The sequence below is a fragment of the Platichthys flesus genome, chromosome 9, assembly GCF_949316205.1.
Source record: "Platichthys flesus chromosome 9, fPlaFle2.1, whole genome shotgun sequence".
Taxonomy (NCBI): Eukaryota; Metazoa; Chordata; class Actinopteri; order Pleuronectiformes; family Pleuronectidae; genus Platichthys; species Platichthys flesus.
The window spans coordinates 11,941,850-11,955,834 of NC_084953.1; the positions used below are offsets into that span (position 1 = coordinate 11,941,850).

General features: G+C 40.3%; 1 protein-coding gene across 1 annotated transcript; it reads right to left on the bottom strand.

Moving 5' to 3' along the window:
- Positions 1–872: 872 nt before the first annotated feature.
- On the bottom strand, positions 873–11,472 carry LOC133961108 (atrial natriuretic peptide receptor 2-like). Its single transcript, XM_062396070.1, has 21 exons — positions 11,344–11,472; positions 10,815–10,938; positions 10,246–10,350; positions 9,715–9,817; positions 8,774–8,919; positions 8,609–8,681; positions 7,887–8,031; positions 7,015–7,101; positions 6,784–6,927; positions 6,248–6,369; positions 5,757–5,901; positions 5,590–5,638; positions 5,399–5,506; positions 5,156–5,275; positions 4,940–5,033; positions 4,605–4,692; positions 4,325–4,464; positions 3,924–4,076; positions 3,125–3,223; positions 2,569–2,660; positions 873–1,804 (listed from the first exon to the last, which is right to left on the bottom strand). Exons 1-21 carry the CDS (start codon positions 11,466–11,468, stop codon positions 1,694–1,696), a joined length of 2,373 nt encoding a protein of 790 aa, XP_062252054.1. The 5' UTR covers positions 11,469–11,472; the 3' UTR covers positions 873–1,693.
- Positions 11,473–13,985: the final 2,513 nt, after the last annotated feature.

Genomic DNA, 13,985 nt, shown 5'->3' on the forward strand with positions numbered 1-13,985 from the left:
AGCAACCAAACACGGCTCGGTGTAATTGGCTGTTGTCTGCAGGCTGCTCTCAGAGGAGCGAAGGTCCACATGTAAGTATTGATATTAGCAATGTGTGTTTTATTAAAGGAGTTTGGAATAGATGGCACATGGTGAGTCAGTGGTCAGTGGTGAGGGTCTCAGTCATGTGTGTGGTATTCTGTTCCAATCAAAGTATAAAAAGTTTAATTTGGGATTGATGAGAAATATTTTGCTGTGTCCTTATCATTTGAGATGCTTATTAAAATATTAATCAAATTAGATGAACTTTATTCTATTTAATATGGAGGCAAATATGTCAAAAAAGACACAAGAGTACTGCGATTTGAATAAAGACATAAAAGATTGTTTCAGACACATTTTCAAAATACATTCATTTAGTGTTATTTACTTCTGCAAAGTAGATGTGTGCGCGAAACGTTTGCACACAAATGCAAAATTATTCTACAGCTGCAAAGTTTGACAACACATTCACAAAATGTATTTGAGATTTAAATATATACATATATATATTTTGTACATATAATGAAAATATTTGTGAACATCATTTCATAAATTCAAAATATTATCCCTAATCTATTTAAAACCATACAATGCTTACACTGCATTTACATTCTTTGTCCCTTCACATTTTTACTTACTTTTCCAAATAGTCCGAGGCAAAGCAAGTTTCACTGTATGTGATGATATGATGTTTCTGTGAGTAAATCTGAAATTTGTAGATTCACACAAAATGTTGATCTGCGAAGTATGACGGTTGATGAAACACATGAGTGGCTAGATGCATCATGGGTCGGGGAAAAGCTTTACGATATTTTACAGCTTGCAAAGCTTCACAAATATAGAGGCAGAACTGACATTTTAAAATATTATTCTTTATTAGTCAGTTACATGTGTCAGGATGAACACCAAAATACCACACCTTGACATAAAGAGGTGACTGCACAGTATCTCTCTATTATTCTGTACTTGTAAATATATAGTTACACCAGAAGAATGAGCCAAATTATAACTTGGAAGTAACTTTAATGTAAATTATATAATCACTAATACGGAACATAAACAGCACTGCAAGGGACAAGAAATACCTAACACATTAAAGTATAGAAAACTGTGGGTTCTCATTCTACAAAATGTACGAGTAAGTGTTATGTGTCAAATCTAATCTGCATGAAAACACAGAATTTGAAGAAGAAGAAGATTTTGGTTTCAAATGATTTGTAAATCCATTTGAAGGAGAATCCCCCTTTACAGAGCAGACAAACAAACAGGTTCAACTGACAACTTTTACATTTCCAGGAGGCAACACTGACATTACACACTTGTTAATTGCACCTGGGTGTAGTGTTACATTCCAGTTGTTAGTAAAAATGTAGATTTTTCAGTAATGCCATTTTTAAACTTACTGTAGGAGCAATGTCTTTAGTTTCAGGCAGTGAATAATAAACTCCTTTCGCAGTAATTCATCAGAAAACAGAAAAGTGCCTCAGACAGCTACCATGCTAATGAAGCTTTATATAATAGGGAAACACAATCAGGCACACTTTGACACTATCAACATGTGGTATATTTACAGTGCAGTGTGACATCTAAATTATAATTATTCTTAATCTTACATCTCATTATGTCTACACCAAACCACTTTTCCTATTACCACATTTTAGGCTCCACAGCTCTAGTCACTAACTGGTACCGGGACGCCGCTGGATTCAGATGTTCTGCGCAGCGGGTCTGAGTAGTCGTTTCTCTTTGCTTCGAGCCACCATGTTGTCATCTCCCCCTTGCCCTGTGGGGGGTCAAGATGAATGGAAGCAAGATCAAGTCATACTCAAATACATTTTTAAGTGATAAAGCCATAAGTGTTTCATGAGGGAGGGGGTTAGAGGTTAGTTTCAGCTGAGGCCACTTAGAGCAATGGCTTTTGGGACTGATGAGTAAACCCCTCCCCCATTATCACACTGGCACCACCCAACAATAAGAGCTCTTAGGTTACAGCGTGAATAGAAGCAAGTAGAACTGGATCCAACAATACCTCTCTAGAAAAGAGAGAGAGCAAACACCAGACACACCCCATCTGTTTTACCTCGGGGGGAAGTTTTAAACCTCCAATCTTTTCAAATCTCAGTTCCATCATACTCCCGCTTTCCTCGTTTCATAGGTGGGGCACACATTTTTATCTGATATAATAGTGGCTTGAAACCCCCCCCCCCCCCCCCCAAATATAAGCTCTTTAAACATCACAAGTAAGTGTCAGCTCAAGACATTGTGGATGTGTATGTACGCTCTTGAGATTTGTTTTCTAATGCAGTAAAACGTCCAGTCACTATGCAAGAAGCCCCGTGATCATGGACAGGAATGTGCTGAGCATGAGCCTTTGTGCAGTTTGTTGTGTGGGCATGCCCAACGATACCATGTACAGAACAGCAACAGGCAGCTAAATATGCAGCACATTGCATGGCCATGTATTTGTCATCCCAGTCAGTGTTTATTTATAATATCATTTAACACACTGACTCTACGAACAAGAGCTGGAGCGTTTGATTATCTCACCTTGACGTCAAGTGTTCCTCTGCAGGTGAGAACGTAACCTCGGAGCGTGTGAAGCAGGTCAGCCGTGGCCCCACTCACCTGGATCTTCAGAGCTATGGATATAACGTGAATGAAAAGGTCTATATGTTGTTAGGCATAAAAGAAAAAACTGAATTCTCTCTCTAATCACTCATTGTGTCACCTTCTTGGAGTCATTTCATATTTCTTATACATGGCGACTTAAAAGCATGTTTTCAAAAGGTACAAAGGCCAAATTACTCGAATTGTCCTTACATAGCTCTCTGGGCTTTGGGTACACTTTATCCCACATAAGAACATTTATCTTCAAAGTTCAGACTTTTATTTTTTTACATCTGATATCCCACCAGCGTATTCCTATGTCATAACTCCACCTTTGAAGCCAATTAAACTCTATAATCAGCGCTAGAAAAGATTAACAGAGCAGAATTAGTTCATACAGATCCATACCTCGTACAGTAAAATTGAACCTGATATTTGTCTATAATTGAATCGGCTCCACTTTGAGACTTGGATTGTGTGTTTTACTAATCATCACCTTCGCTAGTAGATTCCATGCGTGATGCCGTGTTGACAGTGTCCCCGAAGAGGCAGTAGCGAGGCATTTTGGTGCCGACCACTCCGGCCACCACAGGTCCTGTCGGGACAAACAGCAGTAAGTGTAAACAAGCATCAGTTGGCTGATAACACTTAGTGCACTGTATGACACAATCCTGAATATGGATATGAGGTTATTCAAAGGGAGCATACCCTCAATGTTGGTTACTTATACATATAGGAGTCTATGAATACAACTAGACAAAGGTGTCAAATCAAATATTGTGACCATTGATCCTCTTTTTTTTATTATTTCAATGCCCAGATTAATAGGATTGTAACGTTGCAACATTAAATGGGGAGCTGATCCATACAGAATCTTTTTTCTGGTGACAAAATAAATAAATAAAAAGCAGGTATCATATATGTCGTAAAAATTGATCTGCTCAGCGTTTTGAGACCCGTAAAGATGGTTCCAGTCCTCATAAAGCGTTTCTTTGCTATGGGCATGTTCTTGTAAAACGATACTGAATGTGAGGACTTGGGTCAGATGTAATGAGCCACGTGATGCTGTAAACATTCCTCTGTTCCATTTCTCACTCAATCTATCTGACAAGGAATACTTAATAAACTAAAATATTACAATTTATGCTGCATTTACACTCACTCTGCAACCTTTGAATCCTGCAAATTCGTGAATTTATACTTAAAAAAACATATTAAGTTAACCAGAGGTTAACTTAATATGTTTTTTTTTGGAAGTTTCAGTGAGGCTTGACACAATGAGATGGTCACAGTACCTGAGTGGATGCCGGCACGGATCTTTAGCTGCGTGTCCGGCTTGTGGGGAATCTTGAAGTTGTGGCAGACGCTGACCAGATCCAAGGCCATGCTGGCTATCTCCCCAGCATGATTGATGCCATTTTCTTGAGGGACCCCAGAGACCACCATGTCTGTACAATCAACCGTCATTCCATGATAAGAGACAATACAGGAAGAGGGAGAGGTTCACTGATAATGAAACAGCAAAACAAAAACATTCAGATTCTCTTTAGTATAAAAAACAGTCATTGAATTTGCCATTCATTCACTTATGTTTCACTTTTTTGATTAATTCCACGGTTGACTCTTTGACTTTTTTATTGTTCAATTTATCATTATCATGTTTATCATTTAGCAGAAGTAATCTCAACATCCTCACAAGCATCGCCTATTGTCTCCACTTTGTAAACATCGTAATTGTCAATAATGTCGTCGAAGGTGGTGTAGAGCTGGTTGAGGAAGTCCACGACCTGGTAGGGAGTGCTGGAACCAGACAGCTGGGTGAATCCAACAATGTCGCTGTCATAGGTGGAAGCAACAAAATGTTAATCATCTCTTATTTATCAGCTTTTATGTACTAAATAATAAAGAAACTGGACGTCTAACTGCATAAATGTCCGTTTACAAAAATCAAACAGCTCCATGAGATGGACACAAACCTGAAGTAGACAGTGGCGTTGGAGAAGGTCTGAGCCTCTGCTGTTCGACCTTGACGGAGGTCATCAGCCACCGGTTTCGGTAACATACCTGCACACATATATTATTTGTTAAAGTATAGCTGTGTTTGTGCAAAAACATTCCTGGAAAGTGTTTCGCTCAAGAGCAGTGGCTGGGAAAGGAGATGCAACCTTTGCACCACTAGATGGCAGCAGAAACAACTGAGCTTATCTGATTTATAGTTTGTCTTTAATCATCAGACCTGAATAACATTTTTCAGCTTGTAATGAATCATTGGGCCTCCTGCACATCACTGCTTACAGTAAACCTGACTCACTGTATAACAGTTGATCCGTCCTCTGCTTCTCTTGAAGAAGGTCCTGTGTTCTCTCTGCCACTATGGCCTCCAGATGTTTGCTGTACTTCTCCATCTGCAGTTAAACAACTCTGTCAGTGTCTCAAACGAACATGAGTCCAGCTGACAGCAAAGCTTTCCCACCTATATATACTTCCATCCCTGTTATTCTATGTTATTTGACCAGAGGGTTGTTACCAGGTTCATCATCATGTCCACTGGGCTGACTTTGTGTGGGTTCATCTTGTCCAGCATCTTCCTCACCTGCTCGAATGTGGGCCTCAGGGTGATGTTTTGAGACCAGCACCTCTTTATGAGCTGCTCCAGAAAAGACAGAAAGACATCATTGTTTCATACAATATGAACTTCTGACATCATGTTCTTTTGCCTTATTAAAATATTCCAAGTACTACGCATCTATAGCTATATTTATTCTATTACCTCACAGTAATTTCCTTGACTGGGACAGTCAGTATCTGCCTTTCCTGATTTGAGTTCAGGCAGAGGGGGGCGCCACATGATATCCATCTTAATGCCCTCAGTCTGCTCCTGTTGGAGAGGACTGCTGGTTACACAGTCAAGATCAAAAGGACCTGAAGCTTGTAATCTAGAAAGAGGCCCGTCATACTCACTGAAATGAGGTCAGAGCGAGTCGCAATCTCCACCAGAATCATGGAGTAGCTGCGGAGACGAGGGGAACGTACAGAAGGGTTACCATGTGTGTAAACAACTCTACATCTTTAATCCAACTGCGTCCAAATATAACTCTCTCGTTCACTGCTTGCACATTCAAACCCACCTATAGACGTCTGCCGCTGCTGTTATACTGGAGCTGCTGCCCAGCAGGACCTCTGGAGCGCAGTAGATACGGTTTATATCCCCACAGTTGAAGCCGTTACTAACGGCCTCAAAGTCCTCCTTTCTGTACGCTGTGAGCCCATAATCTGGAGGAAAGTATAGAGCAGGGTGATGCAGGATGTTTTTCAATAACATGGCTGACGTGTAGGATGAGACAGAGTGGTGTAATGACTCCTGAGAGAAGATGATTTTGTTCGTAGTTGAACTGTGTATGTTGAGCGACTTTATCAGAAATGAAGTTAGCTAAGTTCAGTCAGAAAGACTTTCCTCTAATCTCCTGATTTAAGTGTGTAACTGCTCTAAACAAAATAAAAATGGCAAAAACATTTTATCTTAACTTGGAACACAGATCAGAGAACGTCTGAAACTATTGCACCCCAGACTCAGACTGTGATTCAATAACAGCCTTGATGTACCCTATGTTTTGGTTACCTGAGATTTTGCACACCCAGCGATCATCAATGATGCAGTTTCTGGAGTGAAGTCTCCCGTGGAACACCTTGTGCTGGTGGAGGTAGGACATCCCGCGGGCGATGTCGGTGGCAAACGACAGCCTGTGGGGAAACAGTCTCATATATAATTGTATGTCTGAAGTGTTTATTTTGCAATCAAAGGTAAAAATCAGAACGTGTTGTGAATATATAAACACATGTGCCTAGATTCATTAAAACCCTTGGGTTATTCCACATCCACAACACTACGGTAAAAATAGCTGTTTCTCATCATTTATATTTCTTTGCATTACGGACAGTTGAGCCTGATTGAGTCTTTATAAATATTGTGTTTAATATTGAGTCTAGCATGGAGCTCTTCCTCATTACCTAATTAAAGAACTGATGTAAAAGGATTTCCTGGAGAAGTTTCATTTAGCGTGTGTCATTACAAAATCTCTCATGTTTAGCAAGCAATGACAAAGCCATGATCCTCAGCTTTCGAATATGACTTTGGGTTAGTTATAGTTCTCTGACCTGAAGCCCCAGTTGATGGGGATGTCGTCATTCAGCAGGACGTCAGACATGCTTCCTTTGGGGCAGTGCTCCGTGATGATGCACACATAAGGAACCTCGATGGAACCCCCGATGAACTTGCACAGATTGGGGTGGTCCAGTTGTCTAACGATCACGAAGAACCAAATGTATGAGCTAAAAGTACAACCCACAACCTATCTCATTCAAATCTCTGTGAAGGAGTTTCCTCACCTGACCTCTTTCACCTCCCTCCTGATGGTTTTCGACAGGGTGAAGTGTTTCTTCTGGAGGTTTTTCACCGCCACCGTCCTCCCATCGCTGCAAGACAGTTACTGTACAGTCATCAACTCAAACCTAAATACCCAGTGGGCTCAGAAAGCACTCAGACGCTTTACCCCCATCCTCCATACTCAAGGATAACAAAGTGACACCATAGGTATTCAGACCCTTATCTATGACAATCAAAATTTAGCGCAAGCACTTCCCATTTCTCTTCTACACTCTCCCAGCCCCATACAGGATCTCATGGGCTTCCGCCATAGGGACCGTCAGGTTCTTGCTTCACCAAGTTCTCAGTTTTGCTGAGTGGGCAGCTCTAGAAGAGTTTAGGACTTATAGAGGCATACAGGCAATCCCTTGGTTTTGCTCTTCCAGTATATACATTGTCAGGTGGACTGTATTCAAGAAGTAGTAGGAAATGTAAGTAGGGAAATGGGAGGCCCATGAGCTAAATGTCCAGTGTCATAGCAAAGGTTCTGAAGATTTACTTGTCTATGAGATATTAGCTTTTTAGTAAAATGCTGCAATATGCTGCAGAATGCACTGTTAATACAGTATATGAAAGAAACATTATTCATTTTAATTTGTTTAGTAAGTCAAGTAATATATTCTTCAATTTTATCGTACAAATAAATTAATAAAAGTGAAACTGTGATGAGATTCTAGGTAATTAAAAAACGATTTTTAAACAAATCTTTACACCAGATTGTTAAGATTGTTTAAACAAGACATTCAGAATAAATACATTTTACCTCTGTCAGCTGAATAGCAACAGTAGAATCATGAACATTTACTGTAAATAGGTAAATAAAAACATTTCTCACTATATGCCTAGCTGTATGATGCCTTGTTTGAAGGAGTTACTGACTCCGGTGCACACGGTCACATCAGTAGTTTGACTGATGGTGGAGTAACTCTTGACTTGCTGCAGGCTGGTGGTGCTGCCGTTGCCTATCCAGCACACTCTACCTGCAGAGGTCAGACAGTCAAGTATCACATTAGACATGGACACAGTTCACTGGTAATTCAGCTTGGATGATTTTGACTAATGAAATATAAAAGTGCTTGCATTTCACGAAATATGGTTTGTTGGAGGGTTAAGAATTAATTCAATCTAATTCATTGAAGGACCCTAACCCTAACTCTTACCCTACAACCCAAACCCCACATCGAAGGACCCTAACCCTAATCCCTAACACTACCACCTAAACCCCACATCGGAGGACCCGTACCCTAACTCTTACCCTACAACCCAAACCTCACATAGAAGTACCCCAACCCTAACCATAACCAAACCTTGACACGTTAGTTACTCTTTATTATCTTGAAATGAAAAATTGGAACTGACATTAAAAGCAGCTGCAGATACGTCACATGTCATAAAGGATGTATCAATAATACTTGAAGATTTCTGCCAGACACGCTTATTTTCCTTTTCAGTACAGTTAATGAGAAAGTCTTGAAAGTAGGGGGCTTGACTTTCATCAAATGTAGGCTTCTTGTGTAAATATATCTGAAAATGGTGTCATTATAAACTTCATGTTACCGAATATGATATTTTTGTAGTTGATGATCCAGCTTTCATCCCAAAACATCTTTTGTTTCTGGTACTGAAGCCACTGCAGGGAAGACAATTCAGAAACCCTGAGCATATGAAACATCTCCTGTGTGTGTTTTTGTGTTTTTGTGAACATGTGTTGCACCGACTCACCACCATGGTCAGGATGAAGCCGCTGCTGAAGAGGGCGACCGGGAGCCCGATGGCTATTTTGATTGCGATGGACATTGGGCAGATGCCGCAGTCTGCCGGACAGGTCAGACAGGTTTCCTCCAGCTCGCAGACGTCATCCCCACAGACTTAAAACAGTCAGACAGTTTACATGTTAGGTTTACCACCCACTGCGCTCAGTAGTGGAGGACATAACCACATCTTTTACTCGATTATCACACAGTAAAAAAAAAAAACTTGGCCACAAAAATCACATAATACACATATACAAGAATCAAAGAAAAGTATGCATAATGGCTCAGTCCAGAACATTATATATACTATAACTGTATTAGAATTATCGATGCAGTGACATCTGCTTCAACACTTAAAGGTGGAACAGATTTATAGAAAGTCAAAATTCCCCCTGGGATCAATAGAGTTTTATATTACCCATAATAACACATTGTAATGTCTGTGATGAATTTATTTTGTATAGCCCTGTGATACACTGGTGAACTGCAAAGGTTAAGCCCCGCCTCTTAGCCAATGTCAGCTAGGATTGGCTCCAGCTCCCGGACAACCCAAGAAGGATTAGCAGCATAAGTAAAGTACGGCACTTGAGTAAATATACGTTACTTTCCACCACTGTCAGACACACATTCACCTGTACCTAAAGAGATAAATAAAGTATGTATGTTATAACTTTCCTTCAGGCAGACGGTTGTCTGTGTTTCTGCCAGCAAGTACCGATCTAAGTTTCTTATTGCCTATCAGTTGATAGAAGAAGTTGTTTTGAACCAACTTTCTACTGCAAGGTCAAATACAAGTTTACTTTGCCCACATTGGTTCTTGATATAACAACTTATCTATGTAATACAATGTGTCACAGACAGACATTTGTATTGTGGTCACACCGTATGTGTAAGCAGTAACACACTGACCTTGGGCACTGACTACAAGCACTTTGGACTCCAGCGCTGCGTGCATCTGTCCTATCTTTACATGAGCAATGACTGAGGTGACTCCCACATGGATCAGCACCACCTAAATGACACGTTACAAAGTGTGGTTGAACTGTGGAAGAGTCTGGTTGTATATTAATCTAAAGTCTTGCTTGCCAATAAAAGCTACAGGGCATTAACACTATGCTGAGAAAAATGATCGGATCCATAAAACAAGAGGATAATATTTAAAAAAACAAGTAGAAATGAATAGAAATCAATGTAAACAATCCCTGCTGTAGATATATATGTTATTAGCTGATCCTTTAAGGGACTGTTCTGTCTGATTTAAACCATGCACAAAAAACTATTTGTATTAAACATGAATCCAGTTTTGCTTTTACTTTGTAGTTAGCTCTGCCTATATACAGTTACTAACTTGATGTGGATCTGTGATAAATACGACACATGTTCTCAACACATGTTAGAAATGATCAATTATCTTAAATCATTTAGTTTGGCTCTGCTCACCTTTGAAGTCCAGTATTTCTGGGACATCTTTCCTGCTTGGGAAACAGTGTGAGTCACTATTTTACCATCGTCAGGGATCCACGGGCCACAGATTCCACCTTGTTTCTGTGAAGAGGGAGAACAACAGCTGAGGAGAGGCTGTTCCAGAATGTGCTCTCTGAGGAGTGTCTGCTGACCTAGACACACTGGTATGCTTTGATTTTGATTTGAATACCATTAAATCCTAAATTATTGTGCAGTTTGGACTAAAACACTAGAAGTATAAAATATTGAACAGCTCTTCAAGAAAAAGCTTTTCTGCAGATTAGAAAATTCACGTTTGTATGCCTCTAATAGCCAGTCGCTGGAGGCATTATGTTTTCATCTGTCTGTCCTTTGTCCGCCTGTCACATTCTTGATTGGGGTGGTACAAACTTTCAATTACATGTAACACAATAGATCAACAGTAAAGCTCAAACAAGATCATATTGGCTGGCTGAGATGTGTTATTACACTGAGAGCAGAAGATGATGACAGGGTGTGTTGGAGTGTGGAGGTGAAGCCTCACGGCTCGGATGGGTGACACCAACCATGAGGCCCAGAGGGCAGGAGTGGATGTTCGCATGATACACGCAGCAGTTCATTTCGTTGGCATTCTTCCAGTTTGCCGGGCACTCGTGTTCATGGCAGAACCTCTTTGCCTCTGACGCATCACTAGACGTGAGGATGGATCGTTAGACAAACGCATTCATTCATCTCTCAGTCATGATATTTACCAATGGAAGCTCAAACAAGAACCAGGAGCTCCACCAGTTTTTAATTGAGCTTAACACGATAATGAAACAAATGTTTGCTTCTGTATCTGTATTTGTGGTTAATTTAGTCTCTCACGTTTCTTCTCAGATTATTACACAGAAACAGTTATGGTGGAGGTGAGTATTTATACAGTGCTTATCTAGCTAATGCAACTTACATCACAAACCAGATTCACACACACAATCACAAAAAACGTTTAAAGTTTTAACTGAATTAACGACTGAGCCATAGGAGGACAGATGTGTTCGAAAACAATGTGTGTGTGTGTGGGCAGGCGTACAGGAGTTTATGTAACACACTCACCTAAACTGGAAGATCTTGTTCCTGACTGCGTATTGGTAGAAGGAATCTGAGGCCGTCACTGTGTACGAGACGTTGAACTCCTCCCCATTGGTTACCTTCTCCGGGGGCCGCTGCACCCAGGCCATCTCCAGACCTGTGAGCACACACATGCACATCACCTGGACGTACTCAAATAGAGCGAGCACGCACTCACCAATGGATACTGTTTGCACATGCATTGTATGGTTTTCCCAAGCAGCTATACAATGTGCAGCCCCACCTCTTAAGTCACTGTAATTAACGCTGCACAAATGTTGTCTCACTTTTTTTCAGCCGGAGCAAGACAACATCACATTTTTCCGTTTCACTTGCAGCGACACACAAAACACACACAAACAAGCAAATCAATGCACAAAGCAGACTTACCACCACAGTTAATCATGTTGTAATCATTTGGACTGTTGATCGGCCAGCAGTCGTACTCTGTGTTGTCCAGGTCGTGCCAGCCATTTACTCCCTGCAGTTCAGAGCAGCATTTATTGTATTTTTCATGTCTGCACTTGAAGTATGAAAAAGCCTTTTTAGTACAAAGTGTTTTGTCAGTGTGTCAAGCCCGGTAAAGCCAAATTACAAAGACAACTCTCTAGAGCTTTGTTGGTCTGAAGCCAAAATAAGAAAAGGTAAAATCAAACGGCAGCAACATCAACAACACAAGTAAAACATTGGGGTAGATGTATCTTACAAGTAAAAATCTCAATATTGTTATTTTACTGATCATATACAATCTTTTGTTATCCGGTAAAGCAGCCCTACAAGAAAAGGGCAATATACTGAAAAAACACAAGATCACATGCCCACAGCAGCAAGTGTTTCTGACAAGGCAACAAAGCAAGAGGGGTTCCACAGCAAAAAATGAGAGTTTAATTAGCTCAATTTAAACAGTTGTTTATAATCCATCCCCTGTTGTATTAAGTCAAATTTCATATCACATAATAGAACATTGTATTAATAGGTTTAGTAGATTAATGATCCTCACTAGAAATAAAAGCTGCTGTGGTGTTAAACGAATAAAAACATGATAAATGGAGAACTTACCAACAGGAAACACAGGTAGAGGGATGCTGCTATCCGATAAGCCATGAGGAGGTTTGCTGCTGTGGCCTGACCTGCTGTAAACTGACGGACTAGGTGAATGACCACATCTCCCCCTCTGAGTGTGTGTGTGTGTGTGTGTGTGTCTGTGGGTGGGTGGGGGTATGTTCCTTGAGACCCCTCTCCCTTCACCCTTGTCCCTAATTGTCCAATCAGTAGAAGAGGCTCTCCAATCACAGATTGATTGTTTCACCTTCACTGTCCTACAGGTCAGAGTCGGCTCGAGGTCTCTGCTGCACCTGACCATTGCTCTGTTAGGGTTATGGTTAGGATATGATAAGTTCTGTACTTCAATCATACCAATATTTCCAGCAATTTTCAAATCTGTAAGTCGGACATCCATAATTTTACCTTTTATTAGTGTTGTATCCCTTCACAAATGCGTTAGTGTTGGGACTTATCTGCAAGTAGTGTTCAAAACTGACTTTTGTCCAATTTTAAGTCACATATATTTATTACATCCGTTTTTAACTACAACTAGGATTTTATTTATTGAACATCTTAAGTTATCAGAGATGCAAGTTGGGCAAATATTGGCGGCAGCTCCGCTCGCAGCTGCTTTGAGAGGTTCTGCGTCTGCTGAACATAAAACTGATTTCTTACATAAAACTGCTTTAGTCCGAATTCTTTTGATGGCAGTGGTGAAGACAACAACTCCCGTGAGCCCACACTACTTGTTATTGTTTGATTGAGGGACTCTTAATTAAGTTTTTTGTATTGAAATTAGTGTTTTTTGCTTTGCTCCTTTGATAAAACAAACCCTAAGTTACACATGAACACTCGAGAATCAGACAATAACAGTTTTGAATTCATATTCTGTCATGATAAAATATATATTATCACATTCTTTCAAAGTCTTCTGCCTGTCAACCTGATGTCTTATTTGAACATCTGCTCCTGTTCTGTCCAGTCATCTATTTCTCAGTACTCCTGGCAAATATGCTTCTATACCAAAACTAAAAAGCATAAATAGCTTAAACTTGCCTTGCTCTGAGATATAAAAACAAGATTATTTATCTTGTAATAAAAACAAGATAAAACAAGTTTGTTTTAGTTCTCATGACATGATCAGTTCCTCCCTTTGCTCAAACAAGCCTCCGTTCACTGTTGCATGTATTCCACAAGACGTAGTAAACATTCCTTCGAGTTTATGATCCATTTTCACCTGATTGCATCACATGATTATTGCAGATTTGTCAGCTGCACATTCGTGCTATGAATCTCTTGCTCTACCACATCTCACATACGGTCCAGTGAATTCAGATCTGGTAGCTCGACGGGCCATTGAAATTCCTCCAGGTCACTGTCACGTTCACAAAACAAGTTTGGGACGATGTTTCCTTTGTTACGTGGCATTCCTCATTAGAACATGGTTACCTGAGGCCATGACAAGAATCCCATGGTCAGAAACAATACTCAGATGGGTTTTGAAAAATCAACTGATGATCGGTTGGTATTTGTGTACAAGTGTGACATGAAAACATGAACTATACCACCAGCAGCAGCAGCCT

Coding starts and splice junctions, on each gene's coding strand:
- LOC133961108 (XM_062396070.1), bottom strand. CDS start 11,468: ATGGCCTGGGTGCAGCGGCCCCCGGAGAAGGTAACCAATGGGGAGGAG. Junction 6,928..7,014: donor AGGGAGGTGAAAGAGGTCAG/GTGAGGAAACTC, acceptor CGTGATCGTTAG/ACAACTGGACCACCCCAATC. Junction 4,465..4,604: donor AACGCCACTGTCTACTTCAG/GTTTGTGTCCAT, acceptor CACCTATGACAG/CGACATTGTTGGATTCACCC.